The sequence below is a fragment of the Cetorhinus maximus genome, chromosome 10 (genome assembly GCF_964194155.1).
Source record: "Cetorhinus maximus chromosome 10, sCetMax3.hap1.1, whole genome shotgun sequence".
NCBI classification, from domain to species: Eukaryota; Metazoa; Chordata; class Chondrichthyes; order Lamniformes; family Cetorhinidae; genus Cetorhinus; species Cetorhinus maximus.
The window spans coordinates 84,281,337-84,302,627 of NC_135888.1; the positions used below are offsets into that span (position 1 = coordinate 84,281,337).

At 39.6% G+C, this 21,291-nt stretch overlaps 1 protein-coding gene across 4 annotated transcripts in view; it reads right to left on the reverse strand.

The window, feature by feature from the left end:
- LOC144685809 (peroxisome proliferator-activated receptor gamma coactivator 1-alpha-like) overlaps positions 1–21,291 on the reverse strand; it is a 150,575-nt gene that overhangs the window by 113,534 nt on the left and 15,750 nt on the right. The window contains exon 2 of one of the 4 annotated variants that reach the window (XM_078550714.1): positions 19,277–19,377. The exons of the other annotated variants lie outside the window; for them this stretch is intronic. Within the exon in view, the coding sequence (XP_078406840.1) occupies positions 19,277–19,312 (36 nt within the window). The 5' untranslated portion in view covers positions 19,313–19,377. The remainder of the gene's footprint in view (positions 1–19,276; positions 19,378–21,291) is intronic. 4 annotated transcript variants of the gene reach the window in all.

The window sequence follows — 21,291 nt, forward strand, 5'->3', positions numbered from 1 at the left end:
CCTGTACTGTACAGGATTTTAAATCAAAATGGCTCCACAGGGACTGCTATGTTTTTATCCTCTATGCTATCCACTATAATCACAACTGTACTGATTTCTTAATAAATCAATTCATGAAACATATGAAGAATCAAGAAACAAAAGATGTATACAGGAACTGCATTTTGTCAAATTAGAAACTCTAGTTGATGCGGGAAGTTATAATGAGATTAAAACAAGTTAATTCTGGATAACTTCATGCCTGACACAAACACTGAAGATCAACTACAGGTGGAGTATCCTTTATCCGTAAATCTGAAAACCGAATATATCCACAAAACCGCACTTTTTTTGAACTTCATCAACCTTTAGCACGGGAAGTCCCTGAGCCAAGCCAACACCAACCTCACTGACCACACCCAACCTTTAGTCCAGGATATCCCTGACCTGAGCCAATACGACCCAAGCCAACATAAACCTCGCCAACCGCACCCGGCCTTTAGCACGGGAATTCTAGTTGTTCGTCTGCTCTGTTCACATTGCGATTTTAGTGGTGAACACATCAAAAAGACCATCAGATACCCTTATGGTTAACCATGAGAAAAGGAAAAGGAACCATAATTCATTATCAATTGTTAAGAAAGTAGAGTTATAGCAGAAACTTGACCATGGTTCATCTGTGAGCCAACCGAGTGAGGAGTATGGAGTGGTTATCACCACCATATATGACTTAAAGAAGCAGAAAGGCAAATTGTTGAAATTTTACATTGAAAGTGATTCACAAGAGTTAATGAATAACAGGAAACTTTTGCATAGGTCGAAAAATGGTGAACATGACAGTGATATAATGGAGTGGATTTGTCAGCACAGGAGTGAAAGGTTTTCACTGACTGGCCCATTGATCATGCAGAAAACCACAATCTACCACAAAGAACAGAGGCTTGAGGTGCATGTGAATACATGACAGGTTGGTTGCAGAAATTCAAGCAGCGTCATGGTTTCAGGTTTTTGAAAGTTTGTGGGGATAAAGCATCTGCAGACCATGATGCACTAAAGCTTGGGGCAGCCGCCGCAAAGGCACAATGGGGAAAGGTCGCTGTCTAAGACCTTTATGCCACAGTAGTGCACCGAAGGGCTAGGAACTGTTGAGAGCCTCTCGGGCTGTACAGCTCAAAATGAATGTATGTATTGTATTATAATTGTATTGAAGCACCTCAGACTGTAACATGATGTATGTTGATAACTCCAATACCATTGTCTGCATTGACCATATTGAAATGATTGTAATATTCATTGATTGTATTGATGCACCTTATGACCCATGTGTAAAAGTTGAATCTGATTGTACTTCTGTGATGGTGATTTGGAAATGTTTTGGAATGTTCTTCCAGATATTTTATGAATAAAGTATATTTTTCAAAAAAAAAATCTGCAGACCATGACACCTCTGAAAATGTTATTGATGAGTTTGCTATGCTAATTTCAGATCTTTCCCCCGAATACATTTACAATGCTGACGAAACAAGTCCATTCTGGCGGCTTGTCCCTAGGAAAACGCTAGCAACAGCTGAGGAGGGTACACCAACGGGTGTAACAATAACTAAGACTGATTTCCTTGATTGTGCCAATGCAGCTGGCACACACAAATGTAAATTGGCTGTAATCGGGATGGGCAAATGTCCCAGTGCTTCAAGGGTATTCGGACATTGCCTGTTCACTACTATGCTAATAAGAGTGCCTGGATAACTAGGGACATGTTTTCTGATTGGTTTCATAACCACTTTGTACAAGAGGCACATTCTCATTGTCGGGTAGCTGGACTTGAAAAAAACTGTAAAATCATTTTGCTCCTGGAGAATTGTTCAGCACATCCCCCTGCTGAATCCCCAATGTAACATCATTAACGTAAGGTCGTTAATTTAGCCAATGGAACAAGGTGTTCTTGAGTCCACGAAATGTAATATGACTCCTTCTTGAATAGTATGCTTGGTGCTGTCAACAGATGCCTGGGGGTGGAAGGCTTCCGACAGGACTTTATAGTTAAGGACACCATCTACGCACTTGCTAATGCCTGGTGCCTTGTTGATAAAGACACCGTGACCAATGGCTGGCACAACCTTTGGCCTGCAACAATGTTCATGGAAAAATTTGAAGGTTTGCATGTGAACAAGGAAAAAAATCTGGTAAACCAGCTCTTTGAGTATGCAAAAAAGTATATCAATGGAATGTGTGAATATGCTGGAGGCTGAGGATATCAATGAAGTGTTTAGCATTGATAACAATGCTCTGTCATGCATTCTTTGACTGAGGGGGAGATTGCAGAAATGGTGTTAAATCAAGGTCAGTTTGATAAAAAGTGTTGACAAGGATGACTGTGAACATGGTGAAGAAAGTGTCCATAGACAATATTATTAAAATGTCTCAACCGTGTCTGGCCCATCTCCCGCGCATCCGCCCTCACACCTTCCTCTCCCTCTCAGAACCATGATAGGGTCCCCCTTGTCCTCACTTATCACCCCAACAGCCTCCGCATTCAAAGGATCATCCTTGGCCATTTCTGCCAACTCCAGCATAATGCCACCACCAAACACATCTTCCCTTCAACCCCCCCGGCGGTATTCCGCAGGGATCATTTCCTCCGGGACACCCTGGTCCACTCCTCCATCACCCCCTACACCTCAATGCCCTCTCACGGCACTTTCCCATGCAACCGCAGAAGGTGCAACACCTGCCCCTTTACTTCCCCCCTCCTCACCGTCCAAGGGCCCAAACACTCCTTTCAAGTGAAGCAGCATTTCACTTGCACTTCCCTCAATTTAGTCCCAATGCGATTTCCTCTACATTGGAGAGACCAAACGCAGACTGGGTGACCGCTTTGTGGAACACCTTAATAGAGTACTCAGAATTATGAGGGGCTTTGATGGGGTAAATAGGGAGAAACTGTTTCCACTGGCAGGAGGATCAGTAACCAGAGGACACAGGCTTAAGGTGATTGGCAGAAGAACCAGAGGGAGGATGAGGAGAATTTTTCCATATACTGATTTATTATGATTCAGAGTGCATGGCACGAAATGGTGGTGGACACAGAATCAATGGCAATATTTGAGAAGAAAACAATTGCAGGGCTTGGGGAAAAAGCAGGGAAGTGGATCAAATGTTAAAGATTATTCTAAGAGCCAGCAAAGGCACACTGGGCCAAATAGCCTCCTCTTGTTCTCTATAATTCTAAGTGCAGCCCGCGTCATTACAAATACTTAATATAAACTAATGCAGTGACACCGATTAATGAGGTCAATGCACACATCATATAATAGTGTATATATTAAGAATTTAAATTTCCAATTCACAGTTGAGGAGAAAGTAACCTGAATATTCAAGAGAAATTCTCAGGAACTGTATTGACTTTCTCGATGTGCTCCTCTATGCAAACGTAGTTTACAACCATAAATATTGTGTCCCTAAACTCTGAATTTAACTCTAAATGCAGCTTGACCCAAATCTTCCGATGCCATGTATAGGCAGGCAGATGAACGTATAGATCACAAAGACTCAATGACTGAAGTAGACAGCTGACTATGTGGCTGACAGACTACAGAACACATTGTCTGGAAAAAAACCAATTTATATTATAGTCAACGGTAGATCTGCCTTTCATGGTCAGATATCAAATGCAGTTGTGTATGAAATTAAAACCTTTTAATTATCCAGATAATGAAAATAATTGTAAAGTTAAAAATGAACAAAGAAGTAGAGTAGATTACAAATTATTCCTATTTAGTTCTTCATTACAATCAATTGAGAACAAAAGTAGTTATATAAAAATCAATCATCCCTGGTGGTGGGGTGTATTAGCCATAATACAAGTTAAGGTAATCAACTTAAATTCATGCTCATTAACCAAGTGAAAACAGTTATCTTCCGCAAATTAAACTTAAAACATACCTTTTGTGATACAAGCACCATACCTTCTTTGTGAACTAGTAATTAGCTCAATTTAGTGACAAAGAAGATGAAAAAGCACTTTTTAATTTAGCTATTCTTGTTCATTACAACGCAAGCATATTATTTTAAGGTTTATTAAACTACAGAAAGAAAAATAGCAATTGACTTTAATACTATGAACACCATTTAAAAAGAACAAGGAGAATCTGAATTCAAATTGTCACACTTCCACCGGTGGCACTAAAGGAGGTCTCCTTAATCTCACCGGGCGAGTGGTCCCAAACTCTAAGGGGCTTGGGCTGGAAACATCTCTGAACTGTTTTCAAGTGTGGAACTGGTTCACAGCGGTGTTGCCAGCAAACAAACTATTGCACCAAGTTACATAGAATTTACAACACAGAAACAGACCATTCAGCTCAATAGCTTTATGATGGTGTTTGTGCTCCACACAAATCCCCTCGCACCTTACTTCATCGAACCCTATCAATACATCCTTCTGTGCCTTTCCCCCTCATGTATTTATCCAGTTTCCCATAAATACATCTACGCCTGCCATCTCAGCCATTCCATTGGGTAATGAATTTCACATTCTCACTACCCTCTCCAGTAAAGACATTTTTCCTGAAATACTGATGGGTTTTATTAGTGACCATCTTATATTTATGGCCTCTAGCTTGGACTTTCTTACAAATGGAAACATCTTCCCCACATATACCAAATCAAACTTCTTCATAATTTGAGAGAAGTTAATAAGGTCACATCTTAGGGGGCACTTTTCTAGAAAAGAGAAGACTAGCTGTTCAGACTTTCCTGATATATACCTTCTCAGTTCTGGTATCATCCTTGTAAATTTTCTTTGTACCTTCTCCAGTGCTTCTCTATATCCTCTTTTGTAATGTGAAGGTCAGAATTGGGCACAGTACCATGTGGTCTAACCAAGGGTCTATACAAGTTTAAATTAGCTTCTCGATTTTAGAATTCTGCTCCACTAGAAATGAACCCAGTGCTTTGTTTGTATTTAAAGAAGTTTTGGAGTTTTTTAAAAATCCTGTGTTGCTATTCCTAAATCTCTTTATGCATTTAGCACATTTAGATTCTAATTTTCCAAGGAGCAAAATGCTTCATCCTACCAAAATACACCACCTCATGTTTTATATTGGAATTCATTTTCCATTTACATGCCCATTTTTCAAATTTAACGAATCTTCGCATTTTGTCGCAGTCTTCCTCAGTATTAATTGTAACCCCCAATTTGGTATTGCTCGCAAATTTTGCTATGGTGCTTCTGATTCCCGAATCCAAATAGTTTATGTGAATGGTGAACAATAGTGGTCCCAGCACGGATCCCCACGGAGCACCACTTCCCTTTTACCGCCAGTCTGAATAACTAGTTCTTAGCTGATTGCTACCCAGCCTTTGTCATAGTTTGTTGCAAATAGGTAGTATCCTTGTACAGCTGGTGCAAAGTTTGCTTTTTCAGGGCTTGGTGACTTTGGGAATTTAATCCATGGGTGTGACGTGTGAGGTGGGTGGGTTAACCAATATATTTATGGTTCCCTTTCTTTTATTTAAGTCACTCCGATTTGTTATGCCTTTCCAAGGTGGTTCTGTGGAAGATCCTGCCCTGAAGGTGTCTTCCTCCCTATACATCATTTACACTCTGCTCTGATCCTTAGATTTTTGACTTCTATGCATTTTCCAACTCCATCCATGTCTCTTCTTTGGAGAGTGCTTTTTCTTCCTCTCCTCAGATACCATGATGGTTGTTGGGCTTATTCCCCAAAATGATTCATGTATATCACAAGCCAATGATGCATCTGTGAAGATATGACCAAAAGAATTTAGGGAAAATATTACTTATTTTTTTTAAAAGAACAGATCTGTAGATCAGCAGTTGTGAAAATCAAGATTATTTTGTAAGCTGTGTTTTCTATTCAAATGTATGGTATGCATAATGACAATAAATGTTAAAATTTAGATATTGCTACATAAAGTGACAGTATGATTCATGTCAAGATGCAGGAAAGAGTAAATATGGGGAAGAATACTCCAGTTAGCTGACATGAGCAAACAATAAACGTCCTGCATTTTCTTTCTCCAGAGTGATCTTCCATTTTGGGTCTCCATAACACAGTTGACAGCTGCTCTAAATCAATCGCAAACCTGGCACCACAGAGCACCATTCAGGCCATTCTGAGATACTGAAAGACATATCCACTTTCTCTTCGTGATCGAATCTTTTTCCAATTGTGACACACTCACATTTCAACATTCACAATAAGCATGCATAAAAAATTACTGGACGTCAGGATTGGTCTGTTTTCTAAATCAGCTGAGAAGCTCCCAACTGGATGAGGAGAACTAAAATAATGGATCAATGTGGGGGGAGGAGAAAGGAGCATCTAAATATGTGTAAGAAATGTCTGATGGATTGGTGGTGGAGAACTTTATGTGAAAAGTGCTCCCTAGCCCTTACAATCTTGATAAGCCCACAAGCACCTCAGCATCAACTATTGTTAGAGCTCCCATGATAATCCTTTAAATCTCTTTAAGGCAATGGTTTGCCCTCTGGTAAAAGCAAAATACCGTGGATGCTGGAAATCTGAACAAAAACAAAAATACCTGGAAAAGCTCAGCAGGTCTGACAGCATCTCCGGAGAGGAATACAGTTTTCGTTTTGAGTCCGTATGACTCTTCATCAGAACTCTTCTGATGAAGAGTCATACGGACTCGAAACGTTTGCTCTCTGGTGTTGTGTTTCGGGTTGTCCATTGTTTGTCTTTTATTGACTTGTTATGTACTGCAACTGTGTTAAGGCTTGCACATTGTGGATGTTAGCAGCTCATTTAAGAAAAAGCTCATCTGCTATTTGATGCCATTTATACCAGGGGTTCCACGACTTTCCTTTAGGCACTCATCCAGCCAAAGCTGTTGCCATTTTCTGGAGGTGCATGGCAATTGACGTTGGCCAGTAACAGATAGTACCATCTACTGTAAAAATCAGCTACCATAAAAACACCAGAGCTGACACCATACCACATGTTTAATACCTGTGCTCAGTGAGCAATAAAACCTTGTACTTATCAGGAAAAAATTGAATTAATTGATTGTGTTCTGTTCTCATAATTTTGAAGGTAACTTGTCATCTGCTGATTTAAAATAAAGAGGGGCAAGCTCCTCAAATTTCTAAGCTACTTTCAATCTTAAAGTCATTAAAAATCCTCCTGCAATCCTGACACTAGTGTCAGTGGATATTTACAAAAAAAACTCGTCAATTGTTTCAGATCAACATTATAACAACCTGGTGGAAACCTTATGCGAAATTCCCCAATTTCTTCATAAACTCCTTTAAATAGGCTTTTCATTCTTTCTCCCTCCAGCATAGTTTCCTGGTGAATTTAGATTTTCAAGTTATTTGGGGAAAACTCATCTTCAGCTGAAAGTAAGCCAATCTCATTAACAAAAGTCTAATGTTCATTTTTGCTTTTCACGCTAGTAAATTTCTTCAATTAGATCTTATAATCATATTATTATATCTTCGACCAATTTGATTCTGTACAGCAATTGATTACGCTAAGAAAATATGGACAATACCATTAATGGCTTACGTTTTTGTAGCACCTTTAATGTAGTACAATGCCCCAATGTGCTTTACAGATGCATGATCAGACAAATATTAACACTAAGCCGAAGAAAAGCTTGGTCAAACAGGCAAGGCTTAAGGAGCATCTTAAAAGAGGGAGAAGTGGAGTGGTTTAGAGAGGGAATTCCAGAGCTTAGGGCCTGAATGGCTGAAGATGATCTTACAGATTAGCTGCAAATACACAATTTGGGCATCACTGCCCATGCAAATCAATCCCTTCTTCTCACTGTACATACTGATGCTACAATACTAGAACCCTCTTGCATTTATATGATACTGATTCTAAATAGGGGATGTCAAATTTTAAAGACCTAAAAAAAAAGTAAGGCACTGTATCTTAGAGAATAATAAATTGGGAAGCTCCGAGCCTCAGTGCATGTGCTGTTTCGCAGTTTGTCTAGTTTCAATAAAGGAGAAAAAGTCAGTTTGAGATTAGGGCAATGCATTAAAGAATATTTTACTCTAAATGCATGCATACATGCTATAGATGTTGTGGTGGTGATTGTTTGGAGGTCATTTAATTGACGGATTAAATTCGGTAATTAATTAGTTTTTTTAATCAGAGCGGCAAATAAGTACACAGTGTGGTACTAAATATGGATTTTTAAAAATTTAATACACTCATCTAATCAGGAAACTAAGCTATTTCTCACTGGTAACATTGCTACAATAATGAAACACATTAAGATCTGATTGAAAGACTTAATTGGAAGAAAATGGGGCCTAAATAAATAGATGCAAAATTCACATATTAAGATAATTCAATGTACACAATAAACGGACTATTTAATTACTAAGATAATCATAGGCATGATGAGGGATAACAATATGTAAACGAAGCAAAGACCAATTGAAAGATTAAGCATGGCAAGGTTCAAATCACCTATTTTTATTTTAGTGGGTCAAGCATTGCCTAGGACGCTTTATGACCCAAAGTTAGTGATTACTTCTGTTTCAGGCTTAAGAGCTTAACAGTAAACATGTTCTACTTCTAATTTCTGCAACACATTACTTAACATTCCCCTTTGAATTTGTAAATTACTTTAGAAAGCTCAGTCACTTAAAATACCTACATTATTGTAGCTGTCACAATCCAATCACTGGGTGACCTTGAGATAGCAAAATGCCATTTTGAAATCATACCACTGTTCTAGATACAACATCATCTGTCATTGCTCCATAATGTTTTGCCCTCGTGGATGACAGGCAAGATTAGCAAGGAAAAGGTCTCGTAAAATTAAAACTGAAAAATCCTGTCCAGTTTCAGCAAGACAAAACCAGATTATTGTAATGCATATAACATGACAATGTAGGCTGGATTTAGCTTGACAATTCCATGTTTCTTACCAGTCTGAAGTCATCATACTTTTTAAATCAAGCTACAGTGATATATATTCTATAACAATTCCATTATAGGATCCATATTATAATCATCACTCTGGAGCTGAGAGATATTGTGCTACAAGCGAACAGCCAGGGGCTGTCATTACCTAAGGTCATACTGATGGACTTATTACCTCTGCCACTGAAGGTGGGCAGAGGTAATGTTATCACCCTGGTTTGTTAGTCTGTTTGCCTGTAAACAACATATCTCAAAAACTAATGGACAGATTTCAACAAAACTTGGTATACAGATAGGGTACAGCCCAAGTTAGAACTGATTTGTTATTGGCGAAGATGCAGATCCAGATCCTGGGATTATTTCAAGGATCCTTTTACATTGGGAAATATGGCAAAATGACTTTTTAAAAAATATTGTTGATTGTTTTAGAATGTTGTGGATTGTCTCAGCTGCTGCAGGTGGAATTTGTCACAGCTATCAAAATGTGAGCAGAGTTGAGGCTAAGTGACAGGAATCAGAGTGTAATGGGTAATAGATGTTTTTCAGAATGGAGGAAAATTTGTACTGGAGTTCCCCAGGGGCCAGCTTTGGGACCCTTGCTCTTCCTGATGAATAGTAATGACCTAGACCTTGGTGTGCAGGGCACAATTTCAAAATTTGCGAATGAGACAAAACTTGGAAGCATTGTGAACTGAGGGGAGGATAGCGTGCAACTTGGGTTGGTGGAATGGACAGACAAGTGGCAGATGAAATTTAATGCTGAGAAGTATGAAGTGATTCATTTCAGTAGGAAGAAAACAAAGACAATATAAGGGTACAATTCTAAAGGGGGTGCAGGAGCAGAGGGATTTGGTATATATGTGCAGAAATTGAAGGTGGCAGGACCGGTTGAGAGCACAGTTAATTAAGCTTACAATATCCTAGGCTTTATTAATAGGGGCATTGAGTATAAAAGGAAGTTACGTTAAACTTGTATAGAACACTGGTTTGGCCTCAACTGGAGTATCGCGACCAGGTCTTGGTGCCACACTTTAGGGAAAATGTGAGGGAATGCAGAAAAGATTCAACAGAATGATCCCAGGGATGAGGAACTTCAGTTATGCAGATAGACTGGAGAAGTTGGGTCTGTTTTCCTTGGACAAGAGAAGATTGAGAGGAGATTTGATAGAGGTATTCAAAATCATGAGGGGTCTGGATGGGGCAGATAGTGAAAAATTGTTCCCATGGGTGGAAGGATCAAAAACTAGTGGGCACAAATTTAAGGCAATTGGCAAAAGAAGCAATGGCAACATGAGGAGAAACTTTTTCATACAGTGAGTGGTTAGGATGTAGAATGCACAGCCTGAGAGGGTGATGAACGCAGGTTCTATCAAGAACTGGCATTTAAGAGGGAATTGGAATGTTATCTGTAAAGGAAAAATGTGCAGGGCTATGGGGAGACTGCTGAGGAGTGGCACTAGGTAAGTTGCTCTTATGGAGAGCTGTCGCATTCACAAAGGGCCAAACGGCCTCCTTCTGTTATGTAACAATTCTATGACTGAGTTTTCAGAGCAGGCTGTTGGATGTGGATTGGTCCAAAGTCTCCTGGAGATGGAAACTTTTAAAAAGATTCATTTTTTCAGCTTTGTAGTTACAAAGCATCAACCAAGCAGGGAAAAGCCTCACGAATGAGCTGCATAATAGTAGTAATAGTAGAGTTAACAACGTTGCAGAGGTATGCACTCTGTTTACTCTGTGGTGAGCTTTAAAATTCCAAAGAAAAGAAAGACTTACATTTACGTAGTGGTTTCATGACCACCGAACAGCCCAAGTGCTTTACAGCGAAATAAGTACTTTTGAAGTATAGCCACTTAGTAATGTAGGAAATGGGGCAGCTAATTTGTGCAGAGCAAGATCCCAAAACAGATGTGTGATGATGACCAAATAGTCTGTTTTTGTGATGCTGATTGAGGGGTGAATATTGGCTACGATGTTGTGGATAACAACTCTGCTGTCTTTCAAAATAATGCTGTGAGATCTCTTATATCCACCTGGGAAGGCAGATGGGTCCTCGATTTTAGATTTCATCTGAAAGATAACACTGGAGTGTCAGCCTAAATTGCTGTGTTCAAGTCCTGGAATGGGACTTGAACCCCAACCATCCAATTCAACAGGCAAGAGTGCTACCAAATGCGCATCAGTTGACAACCAACAGCAGCTAACTTAAAGACTCTTATTATAAGCATAGGTTGTAATTTTTATCTGAATTAAATACAGAAAATGTTGGAAATACTCAGGTCAGCCTGCAGCTGTGGAGAGAGAAACAGAATTAATGTTTCAAGTCAATGACCTTTCATCAGAACTGGGAAAAGCTGGAGATGTGATAGTTTTGAGCAAGGGGTGGGTGGCACAAGGACAAAAGGAAGGTCTGTGATAGGGTAGAAGACAGGAGAGATTGAATGACAGTAGGGTTAGTCTTCAGGGCCAAAGGGAGAGGTGATAGGAAAAGAAAAGAAACAAAAGATGTGCCTAAAGCAGATGTGCTACTGTCTGAAAGCAGAAATAAGAGAAAAACTGAAACAAACAACAAAAAGGAAACAAAATGGCAGGGTGGGGGGTTGGGGGGGAACAGAGTTCAACAATTTCAGGCCATAAACTTAATTTTGAGTCCAAGAGACTAAAGTGTCTAATCGAAAGATGAGGTGCTGTTCCTCACACTTACATTGAGCTTCACTGGTGCAGTGCAGCAGGTGAAGGACAGAGATGTCAGCATTAGAGCAAGGTGGAGAATTAAAATGACAAGCCACCAGAAGCTCAGGATCTTGCGTGCAGACTGAAAGGAGATGTTCTGCAAAATGGTCATTCAATCTGTGTTTGGTGTCCCCAGTATAGAGGAGGCCACATTATGAGCAACAAATACAGCAGACTACATAAATTGAAAGAAATACAAGTAAATCACTGCTTCACCTGAAAGGAGTGTTTAGGGCCTTGGATGGTGAGGAGAGAGGAGGTAAAAGGCAGGTCTTACATCGCCTATATTTGCATGGAAAGGTACTGTGGGATGGGAATATGGGTGATTGAGGAGTGGACCAGCGGTGTCGCAGAGCTAATGGTCCCTTCGGAAAGCTGAAAGGGGAGGGGAAGGTGTGCTTGGTGGTGGTTTAACATCTGGGAACAACACAACTGAACAAAGATTGAGATCCACTTTTATTCATTCCAGCAATAGCATTTGTTACAAATTTCAGTTCTTCCTTTGGATACTATCTCAGGTTCAACAGTGCTCCTATACAGCACTCCTATAAGCATCTTAGGTTCAGGAGTGTTCTTGTACTGTTCTATATTTAAACATGACTGAAGAACACTGAGGTTTAACAATTGGACATTCTTGGTATGGTTAATTTGAAGTTTTGCCATTCATACATGCGCTTCTTCAATGTTTCAGTAGGTGGGCTGACAACATTTTTGTGATACAATATCAAATGCAAATTGTTAAATTGCTTTATTTGATGGACAGCAAGTGAATGTACAGAAAAAAATTATAGTCAAACTATACCTTAACCGAACTAACTTTAGATTCCTCCTCTTGAGGAAGGAAAACAATTAAAATACACCACACTATCCCTTTAACCAAGTTCACTTCATTTTCCCAGTCAATCTTCAGGTTATGACTAAATTGGGTTTGAGACAAGTGAGTTTCCCTCATTAGATCAGGCTCTTTTCATAAATCAAGCTGGCCTTACTGACCCTCAAATGTCCATTTATTTCCTGAGAGTTGGAAGACTTTTCGTCGGGCTTCCTAATTCAACCATTTGCCATTACATCTGACAATAAAACTGCAAAACTGGCTATGTCACTGTGAGGTAGATCCTTGGCTCTCCTTTTCAAAACAAAAGTGTGGGGAATTAGGCATTTGTCCTTTCAATAAAACTGGACACTTGTCCCCTGTCAGTGAAGTAAATCCCTAGAAATCACAACTACTGTTTTCAAAATAAGCTGGGGGCGGGGCGGGGGAGGGGGAGGGTATCATACTCTTAACTTGTTTTGAACAAGTCAACTGACTTATATTCTATCGAATCAAAACAGTATGTGAGTTGCAACATTACAAAAACTGCTCCATTTAGCCTCACCTGCCCTGTTTAAAAATAAACTAATCTTTACAGCTGTGTGCTACAGTCACTGACAAAGAGAATTGTAAACCTCTGCGATTTGATTTAAACCACAGCAACTAAATGTAATTCATTATTGAATTCTTGCCATGAAAAAGTGGTCACGAATCCCCAAAACTTGACATCATCCCATGTTCTGCTTGCTATTTGTTCACATTTTACAGCAATGCAAGGTTTAACATCAGCCTGCAATGCCTTATCACATTAGCACAGATCAAAGTACTAGCCAACTTTTGTCATGGTCAACCATTTCTATATCCTATCTCAAGTTAGTTCCTGGTGTTCACCTAGAGTAATAGAAAATTTAATGTAAAATAAAATATATGAACAAACCTGTTTGTTTATTCGTTAATATTATGCTTGTTTAATTATGCTGTACCAGGATTAGTATTTTGAATATCAATATGCCAAGCAGAATGTTGGCTGATCTTACTTTCCTGGTAGCATTTACAGTAATAACGCAAGCAATAGGCTCACTATCATATCCATCAGACCATAGCCATAGGTAAGAAAAACCAGCTGAACTGTTGGGTATTACGAACATTGTAAAAAAAAAAATGTTTAAATTTAGCCAAAATTACTATCAATATAAGTTGACAGCATTTTGTAAATACTGTCTGGAAGTTATGATCCAACACTATGGGTTGGATTTTCCGGTAGGCAGCAGGATTCCCACACGGACCCACATTAGGTCAGCGTGCCTGCTGGTGCAACATTCTAGGAGTGGCCCAACTGGCTGCCTCCATACTTGCAGACTCCCAAGACTGCAGGCCCAAATAGAAGGTCTAAACAATATCAAACCAGCAGCTCCACCAGGAGAGGTGGGCACTGTCCAAGAACGTAGGCAGGTGCAAGGAGGTCTCAAAAGGAGGCACCTTCGGCTGCCTGTATAGAATTTATTCAAGTAGAGGCGCCCAAAGTGAGTAAGGCAATCGGCTAGGAGGGGGAAACTCCTCTGCAAGACTATTTATGGACTTTCAGCTCCGCAGCCCCATCATTGGAGCATGGAGTCGATTGAGCTGACGGCCTCTGCACAGGGTGGAGTGCCACTTTGCCAACAGTAAAATATTAGCACAGGAGCAAAATGGCCCCAAAGTAGGGCTTAATTGGAGTAATTGGCTGTCTGTCTTCAAGAAGCAGGTAACCGACCTGATTCCCAATCCGCTCCTGGGAAAAGTCCCTCAGAGGTGGGAATGTGCTGGGGGATCATACCAAGGGAGCTCTCCGTTATATTCCTGGACCCTGCCTCTAACCCTGTCTCCATGGGATGGAAAAATTCAGCCCAAAAGGTCCTGGAAGACGGGCTACCAAATTAAGCAAGTCCAAGCATCAAACAGAGAAACTCAAAGCACAAAATTCATCCTTACTTCCCTATAGCAACAAAGCCTCCATTTGACAATATCCCTGTGTCTATCTCTTATTTACAAACGAATGCCAGTGCAGCAATGCCAGCTTAATATATCTCACATCCTCACAATGAAAATTCAATAGTGGCAATATTTCAAATGTCAATCATTGTAACACAAGTTTTAAAAGAAAAGAAATTCAGCCATAAAACTCAAGCTGCATTTCTATAAAACCATTCTCAAGCAATTTTGCCAATAGGATACAAATGACAAGGCAATTGTTGGTAAATCGAGCAGGAATAACAATAATTTCTTCTCCCAAATGAATATGAGGTGACAGCTGTTTACCAGCATTAGTCTATGCTACAGTATAAATTGCATCAAAATATTTACTTTTGTCTTTCAATTGATTTTTGAATATGTGGCAACATTTTCATTTGTTGCTTTTCTCCTTAAAAGAGCAAGGCTGTGGAAATTGACTGGTTAGCACCCAGTTCTTCAGCGCTTCAGGCGCTACTTTGCTTCCAAAATGGCGTTAGCAGCACATGCACACACTTCTGCTGCTAGTCACATGACCTCACTTTTCGTGCAAGCAATAACACACATGCAAGAATCATTTCCCAGAAGCATACAGATTGTAGCATCAGTCAGCATGCAAAGCTGATTTGATGCCAGCACTGTCACTTAGGAACTCAACCCCCAGCCCTCTCATAACCTTGCACAGCCAAACATGTGTTCAGCAGCAGGAAGGACCCCACATCGGTGCTACTTAAAGTGCTCTTTTAGACTATTGCTGATTGATTTTTGCTCTCACTTACTGTAACTGTAGAAATGACTGGCGGCTTCCAGAGTTGTTTAGGGTTGCTGAAGTCTATTGGGAGTGGTGTGGCATTGTGCTGTAGGAATTTGGACTGACTTCAAGGATTTTGCACAAACTGTTTTTCGCAAGGCCTGGGTGCAGTAGTACCATTCCCCACAGCCTACAGCATGTTAGGGAGAATAAGTAGAGATGACACAAAGCAAGACAAACTGCTTGAACAGCGAGGGAGAGAAGTGGGGAAGAGTTGGGGTCTCTCAGAAAGAGGCTATAACTGCCACGGATGTTCAGGCAGCAATTCCTGAAGCTCAGCAAGAAAGTGTGTCAGCTGACTCTGTTTCACTAAGGATATCCTCACTGAAATCTGCCACAGACTCAGAGCAGGGCTAGGACAGCATTGTCAGTGGCTATGAACATAGCTATGGCCATTAACATATATGGGTCTGTCTCCTACCAGCTGAAGCAGGCTATATTTGCAACAAGATCCAGTTGGCCATTCATTGTTGCATACGGGAGGTTACTAAGGCTCTGCATTCCAAGAGAGGTGATTACATTTCATCTCTCTTGCCACAGAGAAACAGGCGCAGCAAACACCCAGCACCGCGAGGACTGCAGGTGCCACATGTCACCTACATGCATAGGTGATGTAGGTGATGCATACAGGTCGTTTTGCAGGTGCTGCGTGTCAGCTCCGTGATGTACTGTAACTGAAAGAGATTGCACTCCCTCAACGTCCAGCTGGCATACGACCTCGCACAGCAGGTAATGCAGGTCAATGCAGGAATTCTGGCAGCATGAATGATACCTTCATTCTGCAGCACACTGTTGTGCCATCTGCATTTGAACCACTATGACAAATCAGAGCGCAGCTGCTGGGCAATAAGAGTTGTCCTGTAATGACATGGCCCACAACTCTGCTGCACAATCCACACACATGTAGGCAGCAAAATCATGCTGCTACACGACATATAAAAGAGGAGGCCATTGGGGTGCTTGAAAGCACATGTCAAGATTTGAGATTCTCTGCTGTATGCTGCACAGCCCTGCCTTCTTGAGGGGCCGGCCCCTGTCAACACATACAGACCAGTGGAAAAGGGGGAGGTGGAAGAGGAGAAGAAAGGCAGGAAGCAACCAAACAGTCCCTTTCTGGCCAGGCTGTGTGTTATCAACTCATCCTGCAATACCAGTAAATGCAACCCCAATTCCCCACTCAGCACCAGTTCCTTAGCTTACCGTCGCTCTGTTACTGATCATAATAGCTTGGCTGCAATGTAAAAATAAAAGCCATCACAAAATAGACATCCTAAACAAAATTTATACATCAAATTGTGCCTTGGGCATTCCCTTAGTACCTATCTTGCATGTGCTTTTGCTTGTCCTGGTGTTCCTATGGAGTGCTACCCCAGCAGCTACACCATGGCTGGTGGAAGGCTGCTGCCTTTCAGTTGGGGGAAGACTGCAGATGTCCTTGCAGGATGACATCAAGTAGCTGTCAAGGTCCTTGAAGGCTCGGCTTAGGACTGCACCAGTTGGGCATGAGTAATGTATTGCAATACATAAAGTAAACAGAGCTGGTACAACACAGAGCTAATCACACTCCAAGGGAGTAACACATTGAGACAATCTTATTTAACTACTTGGATTTGATCCCTACAGACTTTTGCCTGGAAATTGCTATACTTACCCCAACAGAATAATTGCAACAAAGCAAAGCTACTGCCAAGACTGGGAAGCCATCCCAAAATCTGGAAATTGAGTCATTTGTTTAGCAAGGGTGGTGACAGTAACCCTAAGTTGACAGTAAGCAAGAATGAATTAGTGCTAAACTCAAGACAATCCTCCATCTAATGTGAAGCTTTTCAGAGGCATAACTGAATTGAAGAAATCATGTTTTAAAAAAAACTCTTAAGCTCCTACCTCAGCCAGCCAACTAGAGAAACTAGATGAAGGCTTTGAACCCATAGAAATTCTCACACCTGGTCACAACCAGCATGAAGCTTTCCAATGATATAGAGGGAGAAATTTTCTAATGAACTCTGACTGCTCCTTGACATGACCACCTGACATGGGTTAGTGGTGGTCAGGAGGAGGGTTTGCCCACAGCCATCCAGCCAGAATTTAAAGATCTAGTCCAAATGGAGCAGAATCCCAGTGGAGCTGGAAGCCAGCCACATTCCAACTCGCCAATGCCTAACTCTCTTCAGTCCCATGATTCCAGGGATCAATGTGCACTCCTACATATAAATGTTAAGGAATTTGAAAAATTGTGATCAACATCTATACAATAAACTGCGAGTTTGCTTCTGGTTATATTTTTGCAACCTCTTTTCCTCAATACTTAGTTCCCACAGTCCTCAAGATCAATGTTACGTCTTGCCTTGTTACAAAGTGACTACTGCAATTGTCTGTATAGTTTAGGAATCTCAATCATACTTATCATTACACTAAAAAAAAAATCAGTAAATTAAATCTCATATTGTGCCATTGAGAAATCTGAAGGACCTGGAAGGAATGAGAATACTGATATACACAGTTGAAACAAGTGCCTGTGGATTAACGACCACATGCAGAATTATCCTCTCCAGGGCAATGTTACTGTTTAGTTATCACTTGATATGCAATTATTTTCACAGTAATTTTGTTTTTGGTGCCTGCCCAATCAGAACTTGTCTGCAATAATACTCATTTCAAGACTCCCAAGTGGCATAGCAGTCAGTTAACTAGTCAAGTAACATTGCAGAGTGGAAAATTGTAAGGAATAAAGCAGAACAATGAACTTGTATGGCCCAATGTAATAAACATGGCCAGTTACGACATTTCATAGATCTATCACATTTGAACCCAAATATTTGGCTTTCTACAATTAAATTAACCTCTGAGTTTTGAAATCAGTCTCATTTTGTGAATTGAAATTATATTCAAATTAAATTTTTGGTTAGTTCTGGCCTTTTTGCTATTTAAACATGCAAGTCTTGTGATTTTTCAATTTCCCATGAAGGAAGTAAACAGCTGCGCAATACTTTGGGATTTTTTAACTGTTACCAATGATGTGCTTCAAATGATCCTGAACCAATCATGTGTCAGCTAAGGTATAGAATAAAAGCTCAATGGTAATTGGTGAGATGGATGTTTTTATTTATAGATGAGAACAAACTTTAACTATGTGAAAATTGCACTCTTCATATCTACATGCATAATATAAGGAATATAGGCCCGAGGATAAAGAAATGTCACATACTTGCACTCTTTAGCAAGTGAAAATATAGTTGCATCCGAGTCAATAATTGCACATGGTGTCACTTATGACAAATTGTAGACTACACTTTTATAATAATAAAGACTTTTAATGAGAGGAAGGGAGAGAAAAAAGTTTTTGTACTGAAGGAATAAAATGCCAGGAAATTATTGAAGTAAAACATTTTATTTAACTTGACTTTATTTTTAAACTTCACTTTATTTTTAATTTGAACATAATGAGTTATATTACAAGTTCATAATTGACCTAGATTGTTTTAAATAATTAAATCTATTTTTATGTAGATGTTGGTGAGGAAATAATGTTACATGAATCGTCTACAGGGCCATCCTGTGATTGAGCAGCTCTTACATTCCCATTGTGCTGATTATTAGAGGACTCCATGGTGCTCTGAATCTGGTCACATTTTTGTGCTGCACAGGGAGAAATAGCACAGTGAGAGAGTAGTTAGTTGCAGACAAATGTAATGTCTGCAGATTGACAAGGAAGCCAACCTGCTTTACTTACTCCCTTCCACCACATTATGCAGTGTCCCTGTGCATTTGACATGTTTCAGTTTGCAGGACATTAGTGTTTCAAATTTTTGGACACTCTTGTTTTTGTGAAGTTGGAGGAGAAGAGGATAGCTAGGGGAGAGGAAAAACCCTTGGCCTATTTTATCCTTTTATGTTGTTTAAATAAAGGGACAACCTTCTAGTTGAGGTAGATTGGTAGAGCATCTATTAATTGGGGTGGCTTCTTCTTATTTATTTTCTAGCTCTTTCACTCCATGTAAGTTGTAAATATCCAATGCCAATGCAACCCACGTTATCATCTTTCTCCTCCTTCCTTACAGTCTTCATTCTTGATTTGAAGAATTATCTGTGTGGTTATAAAAGTGGGAACTGCAAATACACAATTCTGGGTACTGCATCCCAGAGATTGTTTTTGTTTTAATTGCTGCATTTTTTTTGTTTGCTTTGGAACATTAATAAGAGTGAATTAACACAAAATATAAATTTAGATGCTACACAATATTTTGGCATCTCCACCATGTTCACCTGTTCTATAACTGAGAGTTTACATCAAATGTGAAATGTTGTAAAATAAACTTAGCACAATAGAAATATTGCAAGGTTGAAAAGTAGGACCTTCTGTTGTAATCAGCTATTTCAAAGGCATATCTACACCTTTGCCTTTGCTTTGTGGACTTTATTATTGTTTTGAATCAGTCATCCACAAACTGCTTGACTTTTGAAATAGTTAATTTATGCCCAATCCTGCTGTTTGGAACCTATAATCTCCTCTTTGCTACAAAGCATTTCAATAAAGTATTAAAATCTTATTCCCCAAGACATCACTACAAGGTAGCTATATTTACCTTGCATTGCTTTCTTACACTTCTTAGAAGCCTTATTTAAAAAAATATAAAAATGAGTCATTTCTGAAGATTTTGATTTGTTCGCTTTGATGGTTTAACTGACATTTTTATTGGTGACAATTACAAGGCAAAATATTACCAATCCGAATGCACCTTGTGTACACAATTTTGGTCCAGGTCTCTACTGAACATAATTCAACTGCAAGCCATAATATTATGGTAGCGGACAATAGGTGTTATCATCACATTCAAAGAAAACTCACTGATGATCACTGTTCGCTTCAGTTAAAATAATTGTTAAAAGTTCTAAACAGCCACAAAGTAAACAGGATACTAATACTAAGGATAGCTCATTCCAGATTTTAAAGTACTGATAGTCAGATTTATTTTGTATTCCTTCTTGGCTGAAAGCATGGCAGTTGGTAGCACTCTTGCCTCCAAGCAGGAAGGCTGTAGCATAAACTAGGTTGACATTTCAGTGAAGTATTGAAGAAGTGTTGCAATCTCAAAGGTACCATCTGTAAAATAGTTAAAATGCGGCCTTGTCTGTCTGCTCAAGTACACATAAAAGATGCAATGAAAATATCTGAAGAGCAGAAAGTGCTCCCAGCGCCTTAGCCAACACTACTCCTTCAAATAAATCCCAGAAACAGGTTATCTTTTCATTCCTTCATTTGCTGTTTTAGAGATCTTGCTTTGTCTAAGTTGCCAATGTACGGTACATTTTGCTCAAGTACCTCCAGTGTACATTAAAGTTCCTCCCAATGCATTCTAACTTCAATAAAAGAAAGGTTTGAACCATAATAAAATTAACTCATTGGATCACGTGTCATTGGCAATGCCTGGAGGCGTCTCTGCCCAGATAATGCCACTATTGTACACCAGTGGAATCTCTTCATCTTGGTTTCAAAAAAGCTCTTCGTCAGCTTCCAAAGTATAAATCCGGAGCAGTGGGAAAAGACACCATCTTAGGTCAAGCACAGCAAGCTGTAGGCAATTTGTCTCAGAGACAAACTGTAAGTTTAGAGCCCATCACATCAACTGTAATGGTGAAACAGAACTAAGGATGATAAAAATTCAATTTAAGAATTAAACAGTAACCGGGTGAAACCATCTTTCCAAGATTAACTTTCCAGCAGACAACTGAGTGAGAATTTCACCAATACAGAAATATATTATATGGCATTAGTGAACCAACTCTGCCAAACATTGAAAAGGCTTTCCTTCTACACCTTACTTTTAACCTATTTAATATTAGGATGGATTACAGGGCCACCCCTAAAATTATCTCAATTAATCTCTTTGTTTACACAATTACTTTTATACAAGCACCCAGCATCATAAAAAATGACATCTCAGTCTATTCATAACTTGCATTTCATTTGCATGGCTGCATCAATTAAGTATGGGTCCGAAAATGTGAAACATATAAGGAAAAGGTTATGAAATTAACATACCAAA